Source organism: Macaca fascicularis, chromosome 4 (assembly GCF_037993035.2).
Source record: "Macaca fascicularis isolate 582-1 chromosome 4, T2T-MFA8v1.1".
NCBI classification, from domain to species: Eukaryota; Metazoa; Chordata; class Mammalia; order Primates; family Cercopithecidae; genus Macaca; species Macaca fascicularis.
The window spans coordinates 126,049,863-126,077,638 of record NC_088378.1 but is presented as its reverse complement, the minus strand read 5'-3'; the positions used below and the strand labels follow the sequence as shown (position 1 = coordinate 126,077,638).

At 40.0% G+C, this 27,776-nt stretch overlaps 1 protein-coding gene across 11 annotated transcripts in view; it reads left to right on the top strand.

Annotated features, from left to right (window-relative positions):
* RUNX2 (RUNX family transcription factor 2) overlaps positions 1-27,776 on the top strand; it is a 243,028-nt gene that overhangs the window by 55,437 nt on the left and 159,815 nt on the right. For 5 of the 11 annotated variants that reach the window (XM_065543945.2, XM_074037858.1, XM_015449348.4 and 2 more), the window contains exon 4: positions 14,255-14,428. The exons of the other annotated variants lie outside the window; for them this stretch is intronic. In XM_065543945.2, the coding sequence (XP_065400017.1) occupies positions 14,255-14,428 (174 nt within the window). The remainder of the gene's footprint in view (positions 1-14,254; positions 14,429-27,776) is intronic. 11 annotated transcript variants of the gene reach the window in all.

Sequence of the window (27,776 nt, the reverse complement as noted above, 5' to 3'; positions counted from 1 at the left end):
ACTGTACTGTTGTCTGTACCTCTATTCTATGTCTCACATTCATTCCCTCATACCTGTTAGTGCTGGTTTAGCTTAGTTCACTCTCTCAGTATTTATCTTCTCACCTGTAGCGTAGAAACAATTTCCTAACTGGTTTTATGTCTCTAACTCCACTCCCTTCTAAATCTGTCTTCTCCTGTAAGTAAAGCAATCTTCCTAAACTGTAAACCAACTCGTGGCACACCCTTGCTTAAAATACTTCAATGTCTCCCTGTTATTTGCAGGATGAAGTTCAGACTTGGTGGCACGCTGACAAGGCCCTTCAGCATCTGCTCTGCCCAACTGCCTTCCACCCACACACCTGTGGCTGAGCTCCAGCTATGCCAAATTGCTTCACTCTATACTTTCTCATCTCGGTGTCTGCACCTGCTGTTCCTTCTGGTTGGAATGTTATCTTCTTCTGCATTTGCTTGACTGAATTCTACTCAGTCTTTAAGTCTATTCAAATGCTGTCTTCTCTGGGAACCCTTCCTGACTGCTCTTGAAAGTCAAGTATTTAATCTTTGACTCCTCTTTGGTTTCCTCTTCATACTTTAATTATATTATTTTTCACACTGCTGTAATTATTTGTTTTTATGATGCCTTCCAGTATACCGTGAACCTCCTAGTTTAGCATAGTTCATGGAACATAATAGTGCTTAGGACATTTTAATTGATAAGTGAGTATTGTATTTGCATAGTGGTTTTACCTGTGTAGGACATTTTCACCTCTTATTACATTTTGTTCTGATGACATCCCTGTGATGCAGATACTTTTTTTTTCTGACGGATGAGGAAGTTGAGTCATAGGAGGAAATTGAGTCATAGAGATGATAGATTATTTGCCTACAGCCTCACAACTAACTTAGTAGCAGAGCTAGGAATAGACTCCCAAGTTTTCCTGCTCCTTGTATACTCAGGCCCAGAATTAGATATGAGATTCTCCTTTTTAGTCAGACACTGCCTTGGTCTTTTAACTATTACATTAAGTTCACTAATTGTGTGTAAATGTGTATGTGTATGTATTTGTGGAACTCATAGTGACAAGTGAGGAATTCATAGCATTATCAGTTCTTAGGATTGCAAATTGGGTCACCTGTTATTTTACAGATGAGAAAATTCTGTACCTGAGAAGTTCACAACTTGCTATTAGTAGCAGAACCCATGTCTCCTTTCAGTCACATGTTCTCTTTCGTACTGCATTTTGGGCAGTCATCAACTCCACAGGACATACTTTTTTCTTTTTCTTTTGTTTTCTTTTTCTTTTTCTTTTTTTTTTTTTTAAGATGGAGTCTCTCTCTGTCGCCCAGGCTGGAGTGCAGTGGCACGATCTCAGCTCACTGCAACCTCCACCTCCTGGGTTCAAGCTATTCTCCTGCCTCAGCCTCCTGAGTAGCTGAGATTACAGGTGTCTGCCATAGGACAGACTTTCTGTGTTTAATTGCAAGGGTTGTTAGTAGGATTTGTTGAGACATTAGGCAAGTTAAATCTTGAGAAGAGCCCATCCTCTGAGCAGAAAGAATGCCATTCCGGAGAACATTCTCAATGAAAGGTCCATGAAGGAGATAGGACCCACAAGAGAAATAATTAAATGATGATGTTCTTTCGGGGATTATCCCATTCTTCCAGATTGCATTACTTCTTTTCCAGTGAGCTTCATAGGTTCTTCATTATGTATCATTTTGAACTAAAATGAAGGCATCTAATTAGGCGGAAGGATGAGAACTTCCTATTGCAAAGAAAGGTATGTTTCTATTGCAAAGAAAGGTATTTGTGATCAGAAGTGTTTGTGATGTCATGGTGCAAACAGACTATAAAGCATGTTGGGCCTTGAGAGGACAGCATCCCTAATTACCTGGATAGAGACATGGACCTAATGTTAGTAGTAACGCTGTTCCTCTGGCTGGGTTATTCCTCTCTGTACACATATGTATGCATATAATAGAGATAATATAAATTTATAACCACATATATGTACATATATATGGAAAAGGGAATATATTTCATATGGACCAAAGAAAAACATTTCACCAAATTGTCATTATTGATTAATTCAGCATGAAGCCAGCAGGCAGATATGCACAAAACTAAACACTACACTTGCTTTTGAAAAACAAAAAAAAAGGTTTTACATGTAATCACTCGAAGGATGTTTTTTAATATTAACCCACACCAACCTGCTTCCTTTTCTTAAGAATAATACACTTTAAAAAAATCTGTTGTGCCTTGAAAAAAAGAGTAAAACTTGCTATCTTCTAACTCCATTTAGCACTACTCTTGATTCCTTTTTATATAACAATAACTTGATCCTACTCAAAATACTTGGCACTTTTAGTGACAGAGTGGAATGTAAGAACACTTTAACAGATTTGAATGTGAGTAAACTCCAGTAGTTCTGAAATGAAGAGGTAGAGTTTTCAGTTCCTTATTCAGAGTTCAGAGAAGATAAGAATACTGGGATTAACACAATAGACTCCCCTTCATTACACCTGGCTGAATAAAACAATTATCTGTCTATCAAGACTAGCAACTTGTGCAACAGCATTAAGAAAGGGTGGATGGATAGGTGGATAAACGCTATTCCATTGGAAAGCGGTACTGATATATGAGGTAATCCTTTGAGTTTAACTTGTAAAAACTGTTTTATTTTGGAGTTTATATCATGTTACCCTTGCAGCTTAGAGAGAAATGATTTTTCAAAATATTGTTGACTGCATTTTTCAGTTCCTTACCCATCTGAATTTTATTAGGGGGGTTATTTCAAAGACGTCTCTTGTTTAATCATGTTTAAACAATCTGTTTAAGACCTGTTGTGTAGATATAAACACAATAGTCCTTTAATGTCGTAAAACAGACTTCTGACAGACATAGCACGTAACAGACATGCATCCATTATTGCTTAAGCTGCTGTTCCTTCCATGCCTGACCTGAGAGGGTAACCACAGAGCTCAGCGGAAAGCATTCACTGGTTAGAAGACATTGACATGTGCCTATGCGCTGTATTAATGTCTAGCAAGCAGAGAATTGCAGAGCAGCGTACAATTGAAGAGGTCTTAGACTAGATTAAAACTAAGTACCTTAAATCTGTTTTAATGGCTGTGTTTACATCTCCTTCTTCTTCATTCCTTTAAAAAAAGCAATCAGGTTTTGCAGGCGTTAAGAAAACCACCTCTTCTTGCCAGCTGGACTAGGTCCAGTTTAAGCAAGAAATTCTCCCCCTCCTTCCTTCTGTCGTTTTCTTTTTTCTTCCTCTGTGATCTTCTCTGCCATTCAGCACAGCAAGACCAGGCTGTGGGAGTTGGCTGACTTTTTCTTTGGTTATTACTTTTTAACATTTTCTTCCTGTTACAGAAATGAGAAAATTGAGAATGATGTTCTGCTGCTGCAGCAGTGAATGTCAAGACAGGAGCCGTTTGCCTTTTTAATTACATCTGTGTAGTGTTTCTCTTTGCTTAAAACACACTCTGTCTCTGTTTCTCTGTCTCACTCTCTGTCTCACATAAAATATGCACAAAACCATAATAATGAAAGAGAAACAGAAAAGATCGCATGCTAAGGAAATTGAGCCAGGATCCAGGAATTGCGTGACAGTCTGTTTGTAGACTAGTTGTCACTGCACTCTTTGAAGAATAATGCCATCCATGTTTAGCTGGATTGGCAAATAAAGAGTGATGCTTTTTGTTCAGCTACGAAAACTGCTATTTCCATTGCTGAAAATGTTACCGCTAAGAAAACCTTTACATCTCTCAGTGGGGCCTCTATAAGTGCTCGAAACACAAAGAACTGTGGTATGTGTGAATTTATTATAGAAAAAGAAGGCAAAGAAAATGTTTTTGGAACTAAAACGCTCAAGTTTTACTAAGTTTTGGAAGTGAAGTGTAGACATAGAGAAAGAGATCTTTTGTTCATTTCCCATAACGTCAAGGGAGAGATGAAGATTCACAGGGTCCAGGATGGTGTGGATGTTGAGTTGTAATTAGTAGGAGAACAAGTGATAAAACGGAGTCGGAGAGACTGGGCGTAATGTAATATCTTTGAAGTAAGCTTCTGCACTTTTTCTTAATGTGTCCTTCTGGTCTCTCTGCTCCACGTTTCCTTCTTCTTTCCCTCAGTGGCAGCCTGGTATAGGAAAAAGGAGGCTCAGGCAGTTTAGGGGACTGCCTCCCAGTGTCGCTGCCTAGTTCCATGACTTCAAAGCTAGTCTCGGTATTTTTCTGGGCATTAATTATTTTTCTAAAAGGAAGAACCTGGTCTGATGAAATCTATATTCTCTTACAACTCTGAAAAATCCTAATTCATATAATTGTACTTTGAATTGGAGTAAGAGGGGATGGAAGCATCCTTGGAAACAACAGGCAGACAAATTTTGAGTAGTAGGTCTGAAATGAGAAAATATCAGTAGATTTGTAATAAGGAAGCATAGTAGGTTAGAGGTGTATTAGGACATGAGAGAGGAGCTACGGCGAAGTTAGCCAGGTTCCCAGTTAGCTCTTTTTTCCTGCCTGCAAAAAGTATTCTCGTTTTGTATATTTCCATGATGCTTTCATCTGGTCTTTTAAAAAAGTTTTTTAATCCTTTTTTGCTTCTTACCTCCTATAAAGTTTCTTTTTCTTCAGACGTCTCAGGTTTTTTTAGTCCATTATCTCAAGAAAAGGGATTATACTGTAAGCACGTGTTTATTATAATTTATTCCCTGAAGTGTGACTGATATTGGCATAGCCTGGTATCTGTCCTTTCTCCCAGACACTGTATGCTTTGATTGTTGTGATTCACCACAGCCTAAAACCTAAAAGTTATAAAGGAACTGGCATTTATAGACATTCAAATTAACATCATACAATTCTTTTATTTACTAACATATTTATTCAAAGATCTTGAATTCTTCAACCCTTAGAAGCCTAAATTTTGAAAGAAGCGGGGCTTCACTTTTCTCTCACACACATCTAATTGTATTTAAAAATGACTACATATGAGATTGAGATAGTGAACTTTATGTCACTGGTCTAAATGGGTGCCTTTTAGTATTAAAAGAAAGCAAATTCAACTTTTAACATTTTTTTCTATGAGCTAGAGTCCCTAGAACATTTCTATGGAGTCTATGGCTTAACCATGTAATTATGTCTCTTGAGTAGATTATATTTTTCTTCCCATAATTATGTTTCACCCAAGAGACTGGAAAGGCTTCAGACCTCTCTTGGGTGAAATTGTTCTTCCTCTCTTCTCTCTTGATAAACGCCGAATCCTACATGCCTGACTCTGTTTAAGAGCTGAAAGGGGACTCTTGAAGATATGTGGTAGTGATTACGATTTTTTTCCTTTAGAAATTGGTTTATATATTAAGAGGGGCCCTTAGAGAGAAGCTTCGTTAGCTCATTTTTGAGATGCCATCAGAGAGGAATCTTCTGCAAGCAGATTTGTTTATGATCTGTGGTCCTCTGTCTGAAGCCACACACTAACATTGCTCTAGGGCTGTCTCTACTCACGAGTTATCCTGTGTCATATTGCATGGCTGTTAATTTCCAGCGGCTCAAAGGGCTAGAGGCCTTAAACATGAAGACAATTTCTTAGCCCATTTCATTATTCTAGTCCAGAAATAGTTTTTGACCTGAATCAGACAGTGCACTCTTAGGGAAAAAGATGACTCAGCAGCCTTTCCCAGCAAAGATTATAGACTCATCAATTTTACTGTGGGAAATGTTTCCCAATAACCAGCTTCTTTTTTTTTTTTTTTTTCTTTTTTCTGTCCTCTTTGTCTTTACTGGGCAAAAGTACAGATAATTTTAAATTTATCCATGTTCTTATTTATTAATTCAGCAGTCATTTGTTGTGTGACATCTCTGTATGTAGTCTCCAACTTTGTGTTAGACGTAAAACGTGACACCTATCTTTAAGAGGTTCTCAGTCAAGTCTAGGAAAATCTAAAATAACAGGGTTTGAAATGTTGTATAAATATTTTATGTCAATTCATAGTAAGTGAATGCTTACTGGATGCCTACCGCACCTAAGCACAACCACATGTATTAGACAAAACACAGTTGTAGCTGCTCTCAGCTTACTGGGATAGAAATCAGGGGGATCATCAAGGCTTTTGAGACAGGAAGCACCAGAACAATGTGATGACCAAGTTGAGCTTGGAAGGAATTTTGCCAAACGGAGTTGTTGGGGAGAGGGTGTTCCAAGTGGAGGGGACAACTTGAGCAAAGGCACAGGGTGTATTTGGACTGTCGATAGACCAGTGTGAGTAGAGCACAGGCTACATTTGTAGCCATTGGAAATGAAAGTGACAACGCATTTTGCGACCATATTTTCCAGGTCCTTGTTTGCTGGGCTCAGGGGGCTCTATTTAATTCAGTAGACAATGGAAGACAATTGAAAGGTTTTGAGCAGGTAAGTGACATGAATGTTAGGATTTGTGGGCAGAAAGAATTTCAGAAATCATGGAAACTAACTCTTCATTTTTTGGTAGATGAGGAAACTAAGACCAACAGGGTTCCATTTTGGTGCCCTTCCAAATATGCCAGGCTGCTCCTCTGTTGTGTTAGCCACAGGCCAGAGGTTAGGAGGGTTCTAGTAGGGGCCCGTTCCTGAAGAAACTATAGAAATGGGCTGGAGTGGATGATGGGGGTCTAGGAAAGGAGGTGACAAAGATACGCCTACACTGGATTTTGAGCCTGAGAGACTAGAAAATGATGATGATGAAAATAAGGAAATAGGAGGAGAAGCTGGTTGGGATGGTTTGAGGAGGAAGGGAGGGGCAAAGGGCTTAACTAAACATTACAAGAGTATAGGTCTTTGATTTCTAGACATTCACAAACCACCAGTGAAATGTAGTCATCTGAAAGTAAACAGAGGAGCAGACTTTCACTTTTCTCCATAGTATCTTCATTTTTACATGGATGTAGGAATGCAGAAAATCAAAGTTTTTTAATCTAAAGCCTTAATAGTTATAATAAAGTATGTGGATGAGAACTTTGCATGGCTTCCTTAAGAACGTACTTGAGTCTGTGTAATCTTTGTGCTATTGCTTTTGCTGAAAACCATCGACTGAACTCCCTAAGATACAGTAAAGCTCATCCTTAGCAGTAGAAATGCAACAATTACATGTGGAATGCAATCATGACTTTAAAATTAGTCAACCTGAACCCACTGCTTCATGTAGCACTTTTAGGATAGATTAGAAGTGAAGGATCTCATTATTTTTTCCAAAACTGCTGTGGAATAGCAGCTCTGTGGACATATAACCAATTTTCTCTGAGAAATAGTAATTCTGATACAAGTCCTCTACTCTCTTCCTTTATACTCCAGGGATCATTGTCACAACATTCTGAAACTGTTATATCCTGTGGCTTGAGCCCTAGAGTATTGGACCAGACTTTATTCAATTGTATACTTGGTGACAGCAAAATTAGCTCATGTCTCCCCAGTCACTCCTCTCTTCCAGAGAAGTCTGAATGCATGGTGGATGAGGCTCCCGGACTGCCAAAGTGTGGTTTTATTCATCAAGAGAGCTATCTTTTTCCTTTCTTTCTTTTTCTTTTTGAGATGGAGTTTCGCTCTCGTTGCCCAGGCTGAAGTGCAATGGCGCGAATCTCGGCTCACCGCAACATCTGCCTCCCGGGTTCAAGTGATTCTCCTGCCTCAGCCTCCTGAGTAGCTGGGATTACAGGCTTGTGCCATCATGGCTGGCTAATTTCGTATTTTTAGTAGAGATGGGGTTTCTCCACGTTGGTCAGGCTGATCTTGAACTCCTGACCTCAGGTGATCCACTTGCCTCGGCCTCCCAAAGTGTTGGGATTACAGGTGTGAGCCACCGCGCCCAGCCAAGAACTGTCTTTAAAGGGCAGATTCCCACAGGTACCGCATAGCTTAGAAGAATTAATGTATAGTAGTAAGACTAGAGGTATAAAGTGGTTTGAAGAATGGTGTGTATCTGTTTAGACTGATACCACATACATATATAGACATGTGTACATATGTGTGTGCATGTGTGTGTGTGTGTGTGTATATATATATATTTAGCATCATCTTGTCTCACAAGATATTTATTGCAGGTTTTCATCATTTTTCTTCCAGCTAACTTTCCTTGTTCTCTGCTTATCAAAATCCTACTCAGCCTTCAAGGACAGGCATCATGATCTTGTCAGTGACGGTTTTCTCTTTCCCCTTAGTCAAAATAAATTGCTCCCCTGTACTTCCTATAATACTTAAATACTTTTAAATTTTTTTGTTATGAAAAATTTCAAACATAAAAATAGAGATTATATTGAATACAATCCTATCTACCCATCACCTTTTATTTATTTTTGGGCATATTTCCTCACCTACTATTTTGCCCAAATATTTTAAAGCAAATACTGGACGTTATGATATTTAATCCCTAAATATATGTTAGCCCTTCTAAATAAGAAGGACATTTTTCTACATAAGCACAGGAAGTACCACTTTCTTAATATGTAAAAATAGTTCATATTCAGATTTTCTCAACTGATCCGCAATCATGGCATTTTAGTGATTGCCCTCACCACAGTCTTTCAGTTATATTTAATTGCTTTCTTCCCCACTAGACTGTGAATTCTTTGAGGGCAAGGATATTGTCTTATATATTTTTCTATTCCCTCCTCCTCACAATACCTAGTGAGGCTTGTGTGTAGTAGATAACCAGTACACATTAGCTGCACTAACTGACCCAAATGTGGACATGGTACTGATTCCTTATTGATGCTCTATTACAGATCTTCTTTTAAACTTTATTTTATTTAAAAATTATGTTTTCATGATACTTAGGATACAAGTAGATACGTAAGGAATTTTTAAAATCAAGTCAAAATACTACTCCAAAAAGATGAGCTTCCAAACATCGTGCCCTAGTGATCAGCAGAATGACTCTGCTGTGCCGCATTAGGGTAGACTGGGCATCCCATGGCACACTCTTCCTGAAAGGTGCCTTGTTTTGTTTTTTGTAAGTGCGTTTTGACGTTCTTCAGGGTGCGCTGACTGGTGCAGTGCATCAGGTTGTGGATATAGTACAGAGAATGTAAGTTTCTGGCTGGGGAGCCATGTAGCTCTCCGAAGTTGTTAAATGTTTCTCAATCAGCTTTCATAAAAATGGGCGAAATGCGTCACATCACACGGAGTCAAGTTTACTTTCGTAGTGCACAGACCACATTTTCAGAGTCTTGGTGTGTCAGTTTCAGATGTGTGATTTTTGAAAGCAGAAGTTATAATGGTAGTATTACTAACTTTCATTATGGGTAGGGCACAATGGGGTGATTCGCTAGACTGTGGCTTAGGGACTTAACTGTTTCTCATTTGTCTTTGCTCTAAGGATGTGTGAATGCTGTGACCTTTTGATTATGCTTTCTTCTTGTGCCCCTGAATTTATTGCAACAAAAGTCATATTCAGCTAAACACACTCAACTTTTTGAAAGAAATCTTTTCTGGAAACCACTTTTTTGTTTTTAATTTTAAATTGATTTTTGATCATGATTTCCCCTGAATGACTGCTGCTGAACTATTATGAGCTGAAATAAGCTGGTTGGCAATGGGAGAGAAAACAGCCCCAGACTAGTAATGAGGAAAACTGAGTCTGGTCTTGCCACTAACTGTATGACTTTGGGTAAGGCACGTCCCCACTCTGGGTCCTCATCCATAAAAGAAGCATATTACTCTAAACGTTAGAGTCTAAATGATTTCTATAGCCCTTTTCATCTCTCTAATTCCGAGTGACTTTCAACAATGCTTAAGAATTACAGTGAAAGCAGATAGGATTTTCCAGAAAGAAAGCAAGTTTTCACTTAAACGAATGTCCCTCAGTAAAATTTTGTAGGAAGCACGGATAAGGGCTTGTCTCTAGAGAAAGGTTTTGCCCACTAGATTCACTAGATCGTCAAACAAGAAGAACTTTTTTGGGGAAAGAATATGATATATATAATATGATATCCTGGACCAGAAAATTTTCTTTCACTCAAGAAATTTATCTAAAAGAGGAGAATATTCATTCATTCACTTATTGCACAAATATTTACTGAGCACCCACTGTGTAGCAGGCACTGAACTAGGTCGTGAGTTTACAGCTGTAAACAAGACAGAGGGCTCATTCTCATGAGACTTCAGTCTTACAGGAGAGACAAAAATAAATACACAAGATAATTATAGATTGTGGTGACTGCCATAAAGAAAATAAAGAGAGGGTGTGCTCAAAAGGGTGGGAACCTATTTTGGTTATGGAAGACAGACAAGGCCTCTCATAGGAGGTGGTGGTCATTCCGAGGTCTAAGGGGTAAGAGAGAGTGGGCCCTACAAGGAATCAGGGGGGAGCACTTCAGGAATATGGAAAGCTCTTGAGATGGGAAACTGAAAAGGAGACAAATTTTCAGCTACCCAGAGAAAAATGCTACAGTCTTAGGCCAAGGTTATGTCAGTAGAAATGGAGAGAACTGAATTGATTTGAGATATAGCGTTGAGATAGAAATGACAGGGTTCGGTAATGGATTGAATGTGGAGAGTGAGAGATAAGGAGAAATCAAGGAAAATGTCTAGGCTTTTGGCTTAGGAAACTGAGTGGCTAGTGCCATTTACTGAGATGGGGGACTATTAGAGAGAAATAGGATTTTTTTTGTAGGGGAGAAAAAAAAAATTCTGTTTTGAATATACTGCATTTAAGATGCCTTTGGAACATCCCAGGGAAGATGTCAAGTAGGCAGTGGAACACACAAACCTGGGACTCAAGACAGAGGTCAGGGCTCAACCCAGAAAAGGGGGAGTCATTGGTATAAATAGGTGGTATTTAGTGCATGAGATTGAGATCACCTTGGGCAGTGGTTCTCAATCCTGGCTGCACATTGGATCATGTGGTGAACTCTTGAAAAAAAGAGACCTTTTCCCTGGGTCCCACTATCAGAAATTCTGATTTAATTGATCTGATATGGGGCCTGGACATCCATATGTTTCAAAACTCCCTAGGGAATTTTCTTATTCAGCAAGGATGGAAGGATTCTGGGAGAAAGTTCAGCTAGAGTAGGACTGAGCATTTTTACATAGAGTCTCAAGTATAATACATTTTACATAGAGTCTCAAGTATAATACAGGAGTTTTCCATTCTTCATACCCTTCTCCTGCTTGGAAGATCTACTTGTTGGCCCTTTGGATGAGGTTTAGTCCTCACTGCTCTATGACATAGTACCCTGTCCTTGACTTAGTCAGTGTGTCCTTGGTCTTCTATGTTCTTGATTTCTGAAGAAATTGGGTGCTGGAGACTTAAGTACACCCTCTTTCAGACCATCATTCGAGTGTTACCCTGATGTGGTTTAGTGGTAACAGGTATTTGTCATAGTTGAAATGTGAAGAACTTGTTTGGCTTTTGCTCTTCAATGTACTTTGTTCTTCAATGTACTTCATACTTTATGAAGAGTACATTTTGTTGTGGTTGCAGTGGTGGCTGTGAAGGGGCAGATATCTACAAAGAAAAATGCATATGTTTTTGTATGTGTGCATCTGCAGATAAATGTTTCCTGAATTATTCTAGGGTGCCTGTAGATACTTGGAAGCACTCTTTGAAGACAATTTCCAAAAGGTCATTGAGGGTTTTAAAATTTCACCTGCTTTAAAATTTTTCACACTTACCAGTCCTAGGCTAAGTCCTTTATTTTTGCCTGCAACCTCTTATTACTCCTGAAAGCGCTGGGCTAAGAGAAAGTAAAAATGTACTCACACATGTACAGTCTGAGCTCACATCTCATACAGCCTCTAGGAAAACCTAATGAAAAGGCTATAGAAAGCAGAGGCAAAGCTTATTAAATTTTCTTGTGACCCATAGCCCACGTAAAGTCCTAGTGTATAAAGGAACCATGCAAGATCATGTAGCCCTCCCCTCAGCCCTCAGGGAACCTGCCATTCCAAAAATATGGCCTATTAAGAAAAATAACTTCCAGGGACAATTCCGTAAGCTTTCTTGTTAATGTTTACAGCTGTATCAACACCACACCAATACTATGTGTGTGTGTGTGTCTGTGTGTGTGTGAGTGTGAGGCACAGACTCCATGGATCTGTGACAAGTACTATATAATTCCCTAATTGTGAAACTAGTTAGACCCAACAAGATGTACCGATGGAAGTTTGGTGAGTTAGGCTACAGCCGTTTGTTTAGGGTAATGGGTGAATTATTAACTTTGTAATTGAATCCTTGTTGCTACTTCTGCTTATGTTGAAAGCCAGCCTTGGCACCTCACTGGGCTTAGTTCTTAGGTGTCTCACTCTATATGATCTGGATATTTTCAGTCCTCCATGGCAGCTGGAAGAGGAAGGGAAGAGAAAGCTAGAATACCAGCATTGATGGTGCCACATGATGAATGGAAAGCTCATTCACCTTGGACCAGGGCTATATCCTCGTTGAGGCTGAGCTAGTCGGCAGCCGAGGACCATAGGCTAGTTGTTCTACCTCTGCACAACTCAGTCACTTCATAGGTGAACACTTTACTTGCCAGGGTCTAGGAGCTGTTTTGGATCATCTCTAAAAGTCCTCTAGGGATCTAAAATCTATTTGTAATCTGTATACAAAACAGTAATGGTCGAGAAAACAACCATTAACAATGAATTTCTCTAATTTTCCCTGTTCATTTTTCTCCTAGGTCTAGTCCCTCTGTTATAGCAGATGCCCAAAATCTTGCACTGGCAGGAAATAGGGTGGTGGGTGCATTTCAGTTAATGGGTCTAGTTGGAACACGTTTGGCCGTGGAGACAGCTACACTCATATTACCAAGCCTTGGCTTCCTATCTGTTTTCTTTGGGCTGGGTAGGCAATGAAAAAGGAGACAGGAAAATACATTTTGGGGCAAATAAAATAAGGAATTTGTCTTACGAAGACAGCTTATAGTTGGGAAATTCTAATATTCAATTTAACCCTATCCTGATACATTCCTCTTGTTCTGTATTAAGTGGAAGCTAAGACATTTGCGTTACCCGTAGAGTAGTGAAAAACTCCCATGCTTGAAGCCTTGTCATAAACCTTCTTCAAGGTTTTTTTCTTTTATGGATACCATTCTAATTCCCTTAGTTTCTCTTCAAGGGGCAAACTTTTAATCCCATCATCATCTTGGCGGCTCTTCCTTGAATCAGCTTCAGTCACTTAATAGTTATACTAAAATGTTGGGGCAGCACCCTAGGGCCTCACTGGCACAGAATCTGGAGGAAGGAATCCACAGTCCATTTCTGTTTCTCTATTAGGCATTGCATCTGTTCCCAATAGCACCACCCTATAGATTTACTCTACTATGGCACACCCATATTCAGATGCTTTTCTGTTATACTTGCACCAAGATAATAGTATGTCTCTTGTTAAGAATGATTTGATGATTTTAAAGAAGTCTTAATACCTTGGTTTATTTTAATTTTGCGTATTTCTCTAATACTCAGAATTTCCTTAGGTTTTAGACTTGAATAAACTGGAAGAGAGATAGAAAGGTTTTTTTCCCCCCCAGATAATGAATTGTCACAGTCACATGTTTACTTAAAGAGTATATTTCAGCTTCTTTTCCAAAACCACAGTAGTGGATTTAAAATAAAAAAGCATTCTCTCTGATTTAACAGAGTTTGTTATACACTTTCCAGCTTGGGCATATCACAAAATATCCAGATTCCTCTTGAGAATTTGAGTTTCCCTGCTTACATTTCTATTTTTTTATTTCTTAGAGGGCTTTAGGTTTGAGTTATAATTTTCCAGAAAAGAGTCTTAGTAAAGAGTAGTTGTAACGTTAAAGAAAAGTCACCATGGTCTTCGTGGAAATTTCCCTTTGACAAATGTGTTTGTCTGTGTCTCTGCTCCAGCTTTGTGACATTGTGGCTAACATGAATGGACTCTCTGAACTTTCAGAGGGGATTTCCTCCATCATGAAACAAGCAAACACCTCCAATACACACCTCTCCTGTTTGTTTTTTTTTTCTCTCACTGAGAGGACCAGAGAAGGCGCCTAGTATCCGGCCTCTCTACTGATGCTTGACTCCAAGTTGCCCTCTGAGACCTCAGCTCTCCATTTATAAAACACAGCTAGGAATGCTGGCCACCAGATACCGCTCATAAAGCAATTTGAAATGGAAGGCATTATGTAGACACGTCATTATAAATATTAATATTGATAATTCCTTGGCTTAAACTCCCAGTTTGTATGTTCACATATCTATTTAGCATGGTCAATTGTTCAGCTAATTAATATGCTTTTATTTTATGATTTGCTATTTCCAGGGCACAGACAGAAGCTTGATGACTCTAAACCTAGTTTGTTCTCTGACCGCCTCAGTGATTTAGGGCGCATTCCTCATCCCAGTATGAGAGTAGGTGTCCCGCCTCAGAACCCACGGCCCTCCCTGAACTCTGCACCAAGTCCTTTTAATCCACAAGGACAGAGTCAGATTACAGGTAAGACAGACTCATAGGTTTCACTTGCATAGACGCTGGCAGGCTGGGGGTGAGGGGCTACCAGAGGAGATGTGTTCACTTCAAAACTCCTGGAGCTGTGAAGCGGCTTATTATTAAAGAATCAAGACTTGAAGACACTGATTTCTTCTTTTTTATTAAAAAAATTATAACATTCAATAACTTGGGGATAACATTTTGGGGGATATTTCTACTAATGCTCTACTCTGCAGCAATCTCAGTCTATACCCAGATGGAATGGTAATAATGCACTTTGGGAGAATGTTTATTATACATTTCTATATTGTATCCAGGTGGTGCAGGGGATAACATCACACCCTTACTATTAGAAAATTAGTGTTACCGTCTCAGATTTGGGCTTACATTTCTTACATGTGTAACTGTTTCATTAAGTCTGCTTAAAAATTGCCCAGGGCGAACAGGAAGCCTTGATTGGTAGTTATAAGGCAAGGTCAATGAGTGGCTCATCGGGCACACAGAATTCACTTCTGATTTACATTTAGCTCTGGTTCTCCATTCGACATTTCTCTTTATAAATTCTAGTCAGCTACTTACTTTACCTTTCTTCTGAGAAATTAACATCGGCGTTACATTACAGACTAATCATTCACATTTGGTGCATTAAGATCCCCGACTCTTTTCTTTTTGCCCCACTTGTGCAAACACAGATTTATTTAAAGACTAGTTTGAAAATTTTTAGGTCGTGATGACAAGAGAGTGTATTAATTATTATAAATCTTTAATTTGCAGATAAAAGTATTGAGAGCTGAAAGGAAGTTTACATGTCATCTAGTTGCTATCATTGGTAGAGGTGGACTAGAATAGAGGGAAAGTAAGTCAAAACAAAATGTGTAATAAGCTCTCTACATGGATCTTTTTTATGGTTGGATTTTTGTTTATAGCAGTTAGACTCGAATGTTCTTAATGGTCTCAAAACATAATTGTTTATAAAAGGAATGACCTATCTCTTCTTCTCTCCTGCCCATATTATGTAAATGTATTCTTGGATAGTTACTTAGAGTAGGTTTCACTTTCTGTGAGTATATGTATTTTAGTCTGAATGTATGAGTTTGCATGAGTGTATATTTTAAAAAATAATATAGAATTATAAAAATCAAACATCTAAACACTAAAGATAACCAGATATCTGCATTAAGAACATTATTGTCCTTTGAAGAATGGCCATGTTTTAGACTGTATAAAACTTTAAACATTGATATGTGGGATTGGAAAGTCCATGTGTTCACTAGACATATGTCTTTGATAAAAACACAAGAGTAAAATTCACACTGACTTGTGAATTTGAAGCTTGTAGCTATGGGAGCTACTGCATTTAAAGTAGTGGACTTGGAGACTACAAAAGGTGGGAGAGTGGGAGGTGGGGGTGAGGGTTGAAAAATGACCCATTAGGTACAATGATCGCTGTTTGGGTTATGGGTTCACTAAAAGCCCAGACTTCACCTCAATGCACTATATATGCATGTAAGAAATCCATACTTATACCCCCTAAACATATGTAAAAAAAATAAAGTATTAGGCTTTAGATTATTCATTGAGGCATATAATAGCTTTCCTTTTGTCTTTATAGTAATCCTTAGACTGTGTGTGTATGTGTGTGTGTATGTGTGTTTGTAGAAGCAAATGTGGATATATATATGTATATATATGTTTATATATGATTTGTAATGGATTTATGATGACTAATAAAAATATATATAAATATATGTTCTATGATTTGGCAACCACTGGCTTTTTAAATGTTTAATTTCTGTATTCTAATCATTATTTGTTTGCTATTTATGCTGTTAATGACTAATGCTTTAGAAATGGCTTTTGGAGCCTGCATGTTGCTAGATTCACTTAAGAAGATGTTTCTCTCAAGGCTTTGTCCTTAAATCTAAAGATGAGATCATAAAATAGATCCAGAGGACATTTTAGAACCTAAAGGTACCTTAGATATCGTGAAACAAATGGCTGGAAAAATTGTGAAGAGGATCTGTGTTTTAGCGGCATCCCCGCCTAGCAGATATGCATGCAGAGAGTGAGGCTCGGAGGAGGTGTGGGGCTCGCCTGTGCCACAAATGCATCTGAGCAGACTGGGAGTGTGGCCACCTCCACAGGCCTGGCCCTCCTCCAGTTGTCAGCTTCTCTTCACCCTCCCTGTTGGGAGGCTCAGGAAGTTAAGCTTCTTGTCTGCAGTTGCACAGCAAGTTACTGGCAGGGCAGGGAACACATTCACTGGATATATTTCTGAAAATGAAAATATAAAACAAGTTAATTTCTAGGTACTGATAGCTTCTTGGAATTTTTATGAGTATTAGTGCTCTTCATTTTGGGATTATAGTAGTAATAGAATTGATTTATAGACCAGTCTTCTTTTTTTTTCAACATCCACTAGGTATTGGACCCAACAACTTTTCTCAAACTTTCCAAATTTCCAGATGTCCACATACATACTTGTCACCCCAACCACTCTTGGCCATGTGAGCTTTCTTTAAATGTTCCCATATTGTGAGTGAGAGAACGCCTGTGTCTGTCCATAACCAAGGAGATGCAGTGTTCTACTGTGACCCAGTTTTTAAAGGAAAGCCCAGGAACATCTGGAGCAGCAGCGACGTGAAAATGAATTGAATAGATTTAATTTTTAAATCTCTGGATTGACTTCTCTGTTTATTCAATAAGTATTATTTGGGACCTACCCCATGTAGCAAACTTGGTATTAGGTAATATGAAGAGAGAAGAAAAGCGCTGTTCTTAGTTATAGTTGAAGAGATAGTTATCTTCCCTAGCCCTGGCATACCACATCCTGTGCCCCAACTGTAATACCATTCCTGAGTACACGTGCTTCTCTCCGTACCCCTTTACTCAGCCACCCATCTACAGTAGTCTCTGCTGACAAGATTCCACCCATCCTCCAAGGCTACTATGTTGTCTTCTTCAGGAAAGAGTTCTGGAACCTTCATCCAAAGGCAGTGTATCCACCCTCTAAGCTTTAGTTAAGATTGCCTTCTTTTAAGGACACTGTATATTCACCTTTTCTACCCTGCTAGATTGTACGTTCTTTAAGGGATTTATTATAGGGATTTATTTTCTTTTGTGACTAGCCCAGTGGCAGTGTCTCATTAAATGTGAATTATTGAAAGTTCAGGTGAGAAGAAATCAGTGCAGTCAGGGTTGAGAAGATATCATATCTGTCTTAGTAGCATTAACTCTTCTAATTTCCTGTCCCAGGATGTCATTGTTCCCCAGTGATGGGCAGCAGCTTAAATCACATTTCAATAAAACATTTACATAGTTAAACCGTCCGGTTTTATTCCAGTTTAGGGTTAATGTAATTGCATGACTAAATTTAAATTCTTGCCTGTAATGGATTTTGTAACTTCTTTGCAATATGCCATATCTGCATTTTAGTTCATGTAATCCTTTGGACAAGACATTTGTAACAGGAAGGGCCCAGTTACTTCTCTGTGATTGGCTTGCTACTCTTGATATCTCAAGCTCTTACCCCAAAACTGTAGATAATGATCATGGCTATATAGTCCCCTCTAGTTCTCCCACTTGCCAACATAAAAGGCAGAAGATGCCTTTAAACTCCCAGAAGAGTGAAATGAAATTAGCAACCGTAAATTGAGGAAGTCATAAGCACTTAGTGTTTCATAGTTTACCTTTTCCAGTGTCTCTTGCAATTCCTAGGGCCAAAAGTTCTAGCCATGTGGTGGCTAGAACCTAACTGAAGTGGTTTCCACCTAACTTCAGTCTGATTCTGTATTCCCTCCCTGGTGTCTTTGCAGTGCCTGTCTGATGGTGATACTTTGTGGAAGTCTTTAATGGCTGACGTTCAGCTGAAGGCCCAGGGCCTCCCCACAGCTTCCTGGGGAAGTTGCTTCCTCTAGACCTCTTCTTATCATTCAGACATCTGCTGCTTGTCTCTAGGTGCCAGGAAACTCCTAGTCTGTCACAAATGTTCACTTCTTTTGATTCAGAGAGTGGCGATAGCAGTAGAGTCAGGATATGATGTTGGGAGATACTGCTTAAGATATCTTTAAAGTCATTATCCTCTAGATGGGTCCGCTACACCTAAAAAATAATGCTGATCCAGGCCCTTTGGTTTGGTGGATTGGGACATTCATTTCAGTTTTAGGGTGGGCGATGCTATTCTGTTATTCACTCATTTAAAAAATACTTCATGAGTGCTTATTATCTGCTGGGCATTGATGCAAGTGAGTGAGAGAAATGCAGCTTCTGCTCACAAGGAGCTTATATTTAGTGTCAGATATAGTCAGTAAATAGGTAAATAAGCATATGTACATGATAATCTCTGAAAATAATAAATGCTGTGAGAAAATGAAATAGGATAATTGATAGATAACAACTTGGGGAAGGAAGGAACTAATTTTGATTGGAAAGTTGAGAAAGCTCCTTTGAAAAGCTTTGAAGACCTGTGAGGAATGACATTTCAGGCAGTAGGAAACTCATGCAAAGCCTAGATTATGGGGAGTCTTGGGGGCCACAATAGTCGTTTGGGTTTAGTTCTGACTGCAGTGGGGTACCAGTGTAGTGGGGGATGTGAAGCAAGGGAATGACATTATGTCATTTACATGCATAATAAAACCTGTTTGGATGCTGTTTGAGGGCACCATAAGGGGCTAAAGAAAGAAGCAGAATTATGTTCAGGAAGCTGCTGCAGTAGCCTGAGAGAGTTAATGGTGGTAGCAATGGAGATGGAAGGACATTGAAGGATTCTGAATACTCTCTTTTTTTTTTTTTAAGAGAACTCACAACTCTTGCTGATGGTGAGGGGAAAATAGGACTTCAGAGTTTTGGCCTGGGCAATTGGAGGATGGTGGTGCCATTTACTGATGTAGGGAAGACTCAGGGAGGGTAAGACGGAGTGGGGCTGGGGAGCTCAGAGAAGCAGTTGGGTGGAGAAAAGAAGATGCTAAGAAAGAAGAGACTTGACATTCTCACTCCTACAGTGGCTCATAAAACTGCCTTTGCAGACACCCAAGGGGCTTCCCTTCTCATGATTCTTGCTAGATTGCAGGGTTCCCTTTCGTGATTTCTTTTCTCCTTTAAAAGCAGCTCTTGGTTCTTTTGAGTCTTGGTTGTTTTTCTAAGCAGTCAATGAAAGTTGATTTTCCCTGCATGTAAATGCTGGAAGGAAGTGCACAGGACAGTTTTTTCCTTGGTTCAGACCCCTCTTTGCCCTTCACTCAGGAGGAGATTCTGGACACTTCTGCACAGGCTGCTAGATATTCCATCATGTTATTTATTGTGGCTTTCTCCTTTTGTAATGTACAAGCAATTCATTTGAAGTTTCTTTTTTTTTTTTTTTTTTTTTTTTTGAGACGGAGTCTCACGCTGTTGCCCAGGCTGGAGTGCAGTGGCGCGATCTCGGCTCACTGCAAGCTCCGCCTCCTGGGTTCACGCCATTCTCCTGCCTCAGCCTCCTGAGTAGCTGGGACTACAGGTGCCCGCCACCGCGCCCGGCTAATTTTTTGTATTTTTAGTAGAGACGGGGTTTCACTGTGGTCTCGATCTCCTGACCTTGTGATCCGCCCACCTCGGCCTCCCAAAGTGCTGGGATTACAGGCTTGAGCCACCGCGCCCGGCCATTTGAAGTTTCACTTGTTGTTTTTTTAATTTTAAATTAATATGTTATTGTATTTCATGCTTTTTTCTTTGCCTAGACACTCTTCCTTGTCCTGGTTTTCCAAACACATTTTTACTGTTCCTTCAAAACTCAGATCAAATGCTGCCACCTCTGTCAAGCCTCTTCCAACCTACCCAAGCAGAGTCGAGTCAGGCTCCCAAGCCACTTTGTACAACCCTTGATTATATCTTGTTCCATGTGCTGATGATTACCGTTCACACGTCTGTCTCCTCCATCATTCCATTTGAACTTGAAAGTTCATTCCATTTGAACTTTTCCAAGTCTAGAGCCATGTTTTATTCATCTTTGTGTCCTCCATTGTCTTACACAGTACCTGCTTACTACCTGACTTTTGGTTGGGTGATCAATGAATAAATGGGTCACTGACCTCTTCAGGAAGCGGCACCCACCATTATTATCCTAGCCGTAATATTTTTCTAGTGTCTGTTTGATTGAATTACTATTGGTTACCATTTATTAAATGCTTATCATGTGTCAGGTATTGATCTAATGAGTTTAACTTGTACATTCCTCACAACAGTTCTATGAGATAGGTGGCATTATTATGGAAACTGATGGTAGAGAGGTGGAATAACTCATGCAAGGTCCCACTTACTACTAGTAAGTGGTAAATACAGGAATTAAAGGCAGCTGTCCATAGCTCCATAGCCCTGTGTACTTGCCACCAAGTACTCTTGGGAAGCTGAAATGTACTTTATCATGGCTCAGCTTCCTCTCATTTCTGTACGTCACTTTCATTTATGCAGTTCTTTACTATTTACAAACCAAAGGCCTAAAACAATTCTAAAAGTGTATATTTCACAGATGGAAGAAATCGATTCTTGGAGAAATGACTTGCTGGAGGCCACTTCAGCTATTACAGTTGACTGTGAGTTCCGGATTCTTAGCAGACAGTCACCTTCATCCCTATCAAGTTGGGCTTGTTGCCAACAGTCTAAGTGACATGTGTCCTGCAGGACTAATTTCTTTTTCTTCTGTCCGTTAGACATTATTTAGGATACTTAGAATATTTTCATAAAAGGGAGTTAGCATTAGGAATATCTGAATTATACTTTAAAATGCAATATAATCACTTAAATGATTAGATTCCAGTTACGTAAGGCAGGTATTTAAGGTAAAAACCACTTGCCAGACATCCTGTCTAATAATAATCTTATCAGCAGTTACTGTGGCTGAAGTGGTTTCCACCTAACTTCAGTCTGATTCTGTATTCCCTCAGCAAACAGAGCTCCTTTAAAAATTAAGGGGACCTCAGCCAATTAGGCCAGTTGGGATTAGGCTGTGTATATGTTTGGCTGTCCTAGGATTCCACTGCGCTTGTCCCAAAACATTTACTAGTGTAATCCTTTCAGAAATCAGAAGCGCAGCTGAGTTGCATGTGTCTTAAGTTACTGTTGTGTTCAAGTGCTGAGTGACCACATGATTCTTTAATGTGAAACAAGTTGGGAGACGAAGTGGGCCTGGGGTGATGGTGGCTGTGAGTGTGAGGGCGAATGGACCCCTAAGAAGCTCAGTGACTGTTGGTGAGCAGGAAGAATGACAGCAGGGTACCATCAGTGTGGGTGTGGAGGAGAGTGGGAGTCTAGTGAATTCTCAGGCTTCACAGCCACTGTGGTCCTGCTCACTTGTAGGCAACTTGTGTCAAGGAACTGAAGTCACTGCATTCAAAGACAGATTGTTGGAAGTGGTTCTCTTTTTCTTTGGTGGTGCAGTGTTGTAATTTCTGAAGTTCCTGGGAAGTTTTGTCCCATCCTCATCCTTTGAGATCTTTCAGGTAGGGCAGTTGGGTAAATTTGCTGCTGCCTCGCACATGTGTGAACAGGAAATCTCTGTACAGGAGGTTGCTAGTCACAATCCTTATCTTTAAAAAGGGCTCAAATCCTGTGTGTGAACACTGTTTCACATTGATTCTGCTTTGGCGGTCCCCTTATGAGGAAGAGTAGACTTTAGGTGCAGGCAGTGCTGGCTTTAAAGAATGAAGCTGCTTGGGATTCTGGGAGGGGCTGGTGGTCAACCCGTTATGTTGTTGCTTAGTCTATTAGCAGTATCCACAGATGAGCTTCTTAAAGGTGCTCTGTTTGGATTTCTGCCTGTTGGCGTTCCCTTATTAACTGAAGATGATCTGACTTTATTATGCTTTTAGAAAAGTAGAGAGGGTGATGTTCCCGGAAAAATTAACTTTTTGTTTCAAAAAGTTGTCTTTGTAATTTTCTTCTATCTGGGAATATAAGATGCATAGTTAACACTTAGTTGTGATAAGAAGAGTTCATCTCCTATATAATGCCTCATTTTATCCTTCTTCCCCAAAACAGTTCCATTTCTAGCCTGTCTTCAGGTCTCCATGCAGAGGAAGTCTTGGTTTCATTCTCCTGTTCTTTTCTAACACATCATCTTTCTCTTTTAGTTTTATATTTAGTTTTAGTTTTATATGTATAGTATATATACATATATGTATATACCCACATGTATGCATACGTATCCCCTTTATTAGTTGTTTAGGGTGCTTTTTTTGCCCCATTTTACCTTTTGTGATGGACTGTGGGCAAAAGGATCAGAATAGGGGATTAACATTGAAGGAAATATTAACTTAAGGGGTAACCCAGCAGAGGGGCAAGTTAGGCATGCACTTTGTACAAAGATGCCCTGGTGGTATATTTTCACATTAAATAATGGATATGCACTCACGGCTTCACACAGAGAATTAGTATACATTGACTATGCAGTATTAATAGCAACAATAATATATTATAGATATGATCAGTCTAAAAAGTGTTTTCATTTTATATGCAAAAGTATTCCAGGAATAGAACTGTATGGCACTACTCCCAATTAGGGGCATCAGATTCTTTTTAGGGCTTTGTTTATTGTAATACTTACTTTTTAATGGTTTAAAACAATTGGTTTTAATAGACTTAAAAAGACAAGATTTAACAGAAGAGTCAGATTACGAACCATATAGTGAATATGAAAACTGAGGTGCTAGGAGATTTCTGAAATCCTCAGAGCTGAAATTGGAAATCTGTGTCTTAGGAAGGTGAAACCGACAGATAGTTTTAGGTGGGGAGTGGGTGAGGGTGTAGGGGGAAAGATTTAGAATGAGAAATGTTTGGAGCTATTGCCAGGGTGAATGGTGGGAATGGAAAATGACTTTGGACGAGCATCTTTGAGGACCCAGCTGAGGGTAGAGATCATGGGAAGAGCCAATTGGCACGATTATGTGATTCTCTCCTGCAGTGGTTGCAGTTTGTGACTAGGAGTGGGCTAGGCTGTGGTGGGCCGTCTGTCCCCTGGGACTGGGTAGGACTCAGTACAAGACAGGGGAACAAGGAAGACGTTGAGCCACTTTCCCATGTGAGGGACTGTCCTGCAGGTTGGTAGATTATAGTAAAGATGAAAGAACTTCCAAAGAGGACGTGACCCATTTTGACCGGGAAAATGAGCATCAACCGAGTGGAAAGGTTAAGAGGAAATATCTGGGGAAATCCGAGTGTTTGTTCAGGTGGGAAGGAGAAGGAGTGTCATCTGGAGAGGTTGAAGGTAGATGGGCACTCTTAGCCATCCTTCAGCCATTCCTCATATGACCGATGGAGGTCCCACACCTTGCCCTGTCTTCTCCAGTGCTCCAGCCTGACACTGCCTCTTGAGAACACAATCCTCTAGCTATGCCTGACCAGGTCAAGTAGGGGTCTACTAATGTTCTGTTAATATATCCCAAGTTTGTGTTAACTTTTTGTTATCCCATCACATTGTGGCTGTCAGTGAAAAACTCTGCTCTTGGATCTGGCTCCCCCATCCCGTCTTATAGTTGATAAAATGCAGCACTGTACTTTTGCTCTTATTTCGTTTCATCATGTTGCTTTCACCTCCTCTTTCCATCCTGTAGGGTTGTTTTATAGTTCTGATTCTTCTTCTGTTGTTTTGGGTTATTCCTCACAACTTTGTCTCATCTTGAAGCTTGGAAGGTCACTTCTAATCCTTCAAGACTTTGGTAAAGATGCTGGACAGAAATAAGACTATTGTGCCCTGGATTATGTCACCATATACCTCTGTCTAAACTGACCATGATCTATATATTAATGATCACTTTCTGGTAGTCTTTTTAACTAGCTATAAATTACTTAGGGATAAGGCATATATCTTGCCGAGGTCCAGATATGCAATAGACAGATGAGCTTTCTTCTAATCTATTGCTTTAGTAATTCTAGGAGACAGTTTTTTAGTGAACCCATTCTGCTTTCTGATAGTCACTGTGGGATCAAGTGTGAAAAGTTCTTTGCACACTGGCTATTGAAAGTGTTGTTAGTGGGCTGCAAGCAAGTCAACACCAACAGTGGCTCCAAAACAACTCAGTTTCAGCAACTTAGATCTTACCAATAGCAATGCTGTTTTCAGAATAAGATAAATGGAATAAGAGAATGTAAAACCTAGTGTATTTTGTGTCATAAACTTTAGAGGCATTATCTTCAAGTAATTTAACAGCTGTCATGTGGAGTAGTAATCCCAGAGAGCAAAACTAAGATTAGTAGTGATTGGAGTTATAGGGAGGCATATTTTAATCTAAGGAAGAACTCTTTAGACCCTGCTCCATCAAGAAGCAGCCCCTTGAGTACTAGGTACTTGCATTTTTGCTGTGTTATGGGATATCATTTATCTTGGAGCAGAGACTTGAATTCATCTAAAGCAGCACACTGCTCTCCCTTATCTCCTTACCTCTCTTGGGCCCTAATTTCCTCTTACGCATGTTTGTTCTGCTCTTTCTATGTAAGATCATCCTTTTTGATAGAAGAGATTAAATCAAAATAGGGTTCGGTAATTTTCCTTTCTAAATTTCGTTAATAAAAATTATGCCCATTGTTCTTGATTTGGCACATAATCATATCACCTGGGGAGCTTGTTAAACATACAGGTGCCCAGGTTCTATCCCTGAATTAGAAGGTGTGAGGTGGAGCTGGCTCAGATCACTCCCAGCTGTAGGCCCAACGCAGGCCTATTACTCAAGGCTCACCTTACCCATCCAGAACTCATCCTGATCCAGCCTGAGGTCATCTCAGGAGCCTCGCCCCCATGATCAGAGGTTGTGTGGAGGCAGCTAAGAGCCCGAAGCCTGAGTGCAGCCCCTGGACTCCACCCCTGTGTCCATTCCAGCTGCTGTTTTCTCTCCACACCCTTTCCTGCACGCCTGGTCCTAGACTGGACTTCTGCCCTGTTTCTGTTAGGATGCTGCCCGAGGAAGATTTTAAAAATGCATGTCTGATTATGTCACTCTATACATAAACACCTTCTAAGGTGACCTGCTGCACTTAGGATAAAGATTAAAATGTCTAGCATGGCCCAGCAGGGTCAGCACAGCCTGGCTCCTCCCTGCCTGCTCTCCATTCTCATCTCACACTATTTTGAACCTTTTTCACAGTGCTCCAAACACAGGCCTTCTATCAAGTTCATTAAAAAAAAAAAAAAATGATGCTGCCTTCTTCCCAGGAGCTGGACACAAGCCTAAAGCTCTCTTAACCTCCCCTACTCGTCTTCTAGACTTCTGCTTGTCATTCATGTCTTGGCTTAATATTTACTACCTTAGAGAAGCTTTTCCTGATGCTCAGTGTGGTTGGAGTTCCCCCACTGTACATTTTTATGGTACCATGAACGTCTCTTTTTTAGCATTTACCATAGTTATATGATTATTTGATTAGTGTCTGTCTCTCTCTCCTACCCAACTGTAAAACTCCATGGGACCAGGAATTATGTCATAAAACTCCATAGGACCAGGGAGTAGGTCTGTTTTTATTCAACATTAATATTCTAAGTGCCTAGCACAATACCAGAGTAGATAGATACCTGATAGTTTTTTTTTTTTTTGAATGAATGAATGAATGACTGGGAGACAATTACTAGAACGATGGATATAATCATCCATGTGACATCAGGTATCACCATGCCTGGGACCTCCTACAATACCCCAACTGCCATATCTGATTCCCTGGATGTTGACATCAGCCTGATTTGAACCTGAATTTAACACACCCAGTTCAATACTATGATTCGAACCAAGGGCCACTCTCCCTTGCCAGCATCACATCTCAGTAACATTTCAAGTTCTTGTCCCACCCTTTTGTATCTCATTTCCTTCCCCCTTCTGGCTTTACCATTGAGATTCAGGATATGCCAAGTCTGAGAGGCCAGGACAGGTGTGACATGTGGTATAGCCCCTTTTTTCTTCTATTAGATTTTTTTTTTTTAAACAAGAAATGCCCAGCCTTTTCTGTAAGACAGTTATGATCCCTATCCAGCAAAAGTTGGTGATACCTAAGAGCGCTTCTCATCACCTTGTCTTAACAATGCAACTTCCTTCTGGTTTTTCTTTAACATTTTATTATAGGATATGATATCTTAGGTTATACATATCATTTTTCATTCTCTTCCCTGCTTATTGTCTCCTAAGTTTACTAATTCTCTCTTCTCCCATTGTGTGTGTTGTAATTTAACCTATGGTCATGCCTGGTATACCCTATGTAGCCTCCAGTTTTAACCAGTTTGCTGCTTTGTTTTCCCTCAGATTTCCTTTTTTAGGTTCTGTCACACGGATCTGTCTCCTGCCAGATGATTCTGGGAGCCACCCGATGAGTTGGAGAAGGCCCTTGGTGGGGACAACAAGGGGGGGTCCGCACCTTACTCTTGGGGCTTCTTAGTGGACTTGAGCCAGATGCTCTGTGATGGCAGGTGCTGCACTGTCAGCTACCTTTCATAGCCACCCCGAGTCGGCTCTGCATGGCTTCAGTCATTTCTGATGCAGTTACAGTCTCCAGAAAGGACTGAGGGTTGGGAGCTCACTCTTCTGAGTGGTTAGCATCATAGCATTTTGTAGCTGGAAAACATCTTAGAGATAACCCACCCCTTCCCATGTTACAGGTGAAAACAGTGAGACCCAGAGGCTGTAAATTATTGGCCCACGGCTGCACAGTTAGTGCCAGAGCCTCCAGTCCACGGCTCTTCCTATGCTTGGAGGAGGCCGTTTGTTTGCAAACGGTTTCCTATTAGTCAAGAGAACCAGAAATGAGTGGAGAAAGCTCATTCTAAAACTCCAGTCTAGCTAACAGGGTTATTAGAAAAGACATAGAATTTAACGTTTCATATTTAGTGTAGATTGTTTTGAAACGGGAATCTCTGTATGTATGAAGTGTGAGTATATCTGTATTATGAATGACAGTAATATGACAGAAATAGTTTAAGATAGGAAATGGTAAATCTGCCCCTCTGTGTTAGGATGATTGACCCTGGTAGCAATTAAGAAGCATAGTTCTAAGCTAGTAGACTCTGTGCATCATTTTCGACACCCCAGTTTTCTCAAGAAATATTTGAGGTTTACACAGCCTGATTTGAGTACTGATTAGGGGGAAATGGGTGGAGGATAAGGGGTGAGATTGTGGGGATCTTTGTACCCCGCTGCCCCAATATGGCAGGTATTCCTTGCAGACAGTTTTGGCAGAATCACTGGCTGTCGTGGTGTGGTGTTATACAGAAGCCTGCTGGCCACAGGAACAGGAAATAGCCTTTTGTGTGCGTGTTCAGGCTTTGCTGCCTTTGACTTGTTTCCTCCCGTCTGCATGAAGTTCAGCACCCTGTCCCTGATGTGCCTTGTTGTGAGCAATTCCTAGGAAAGCA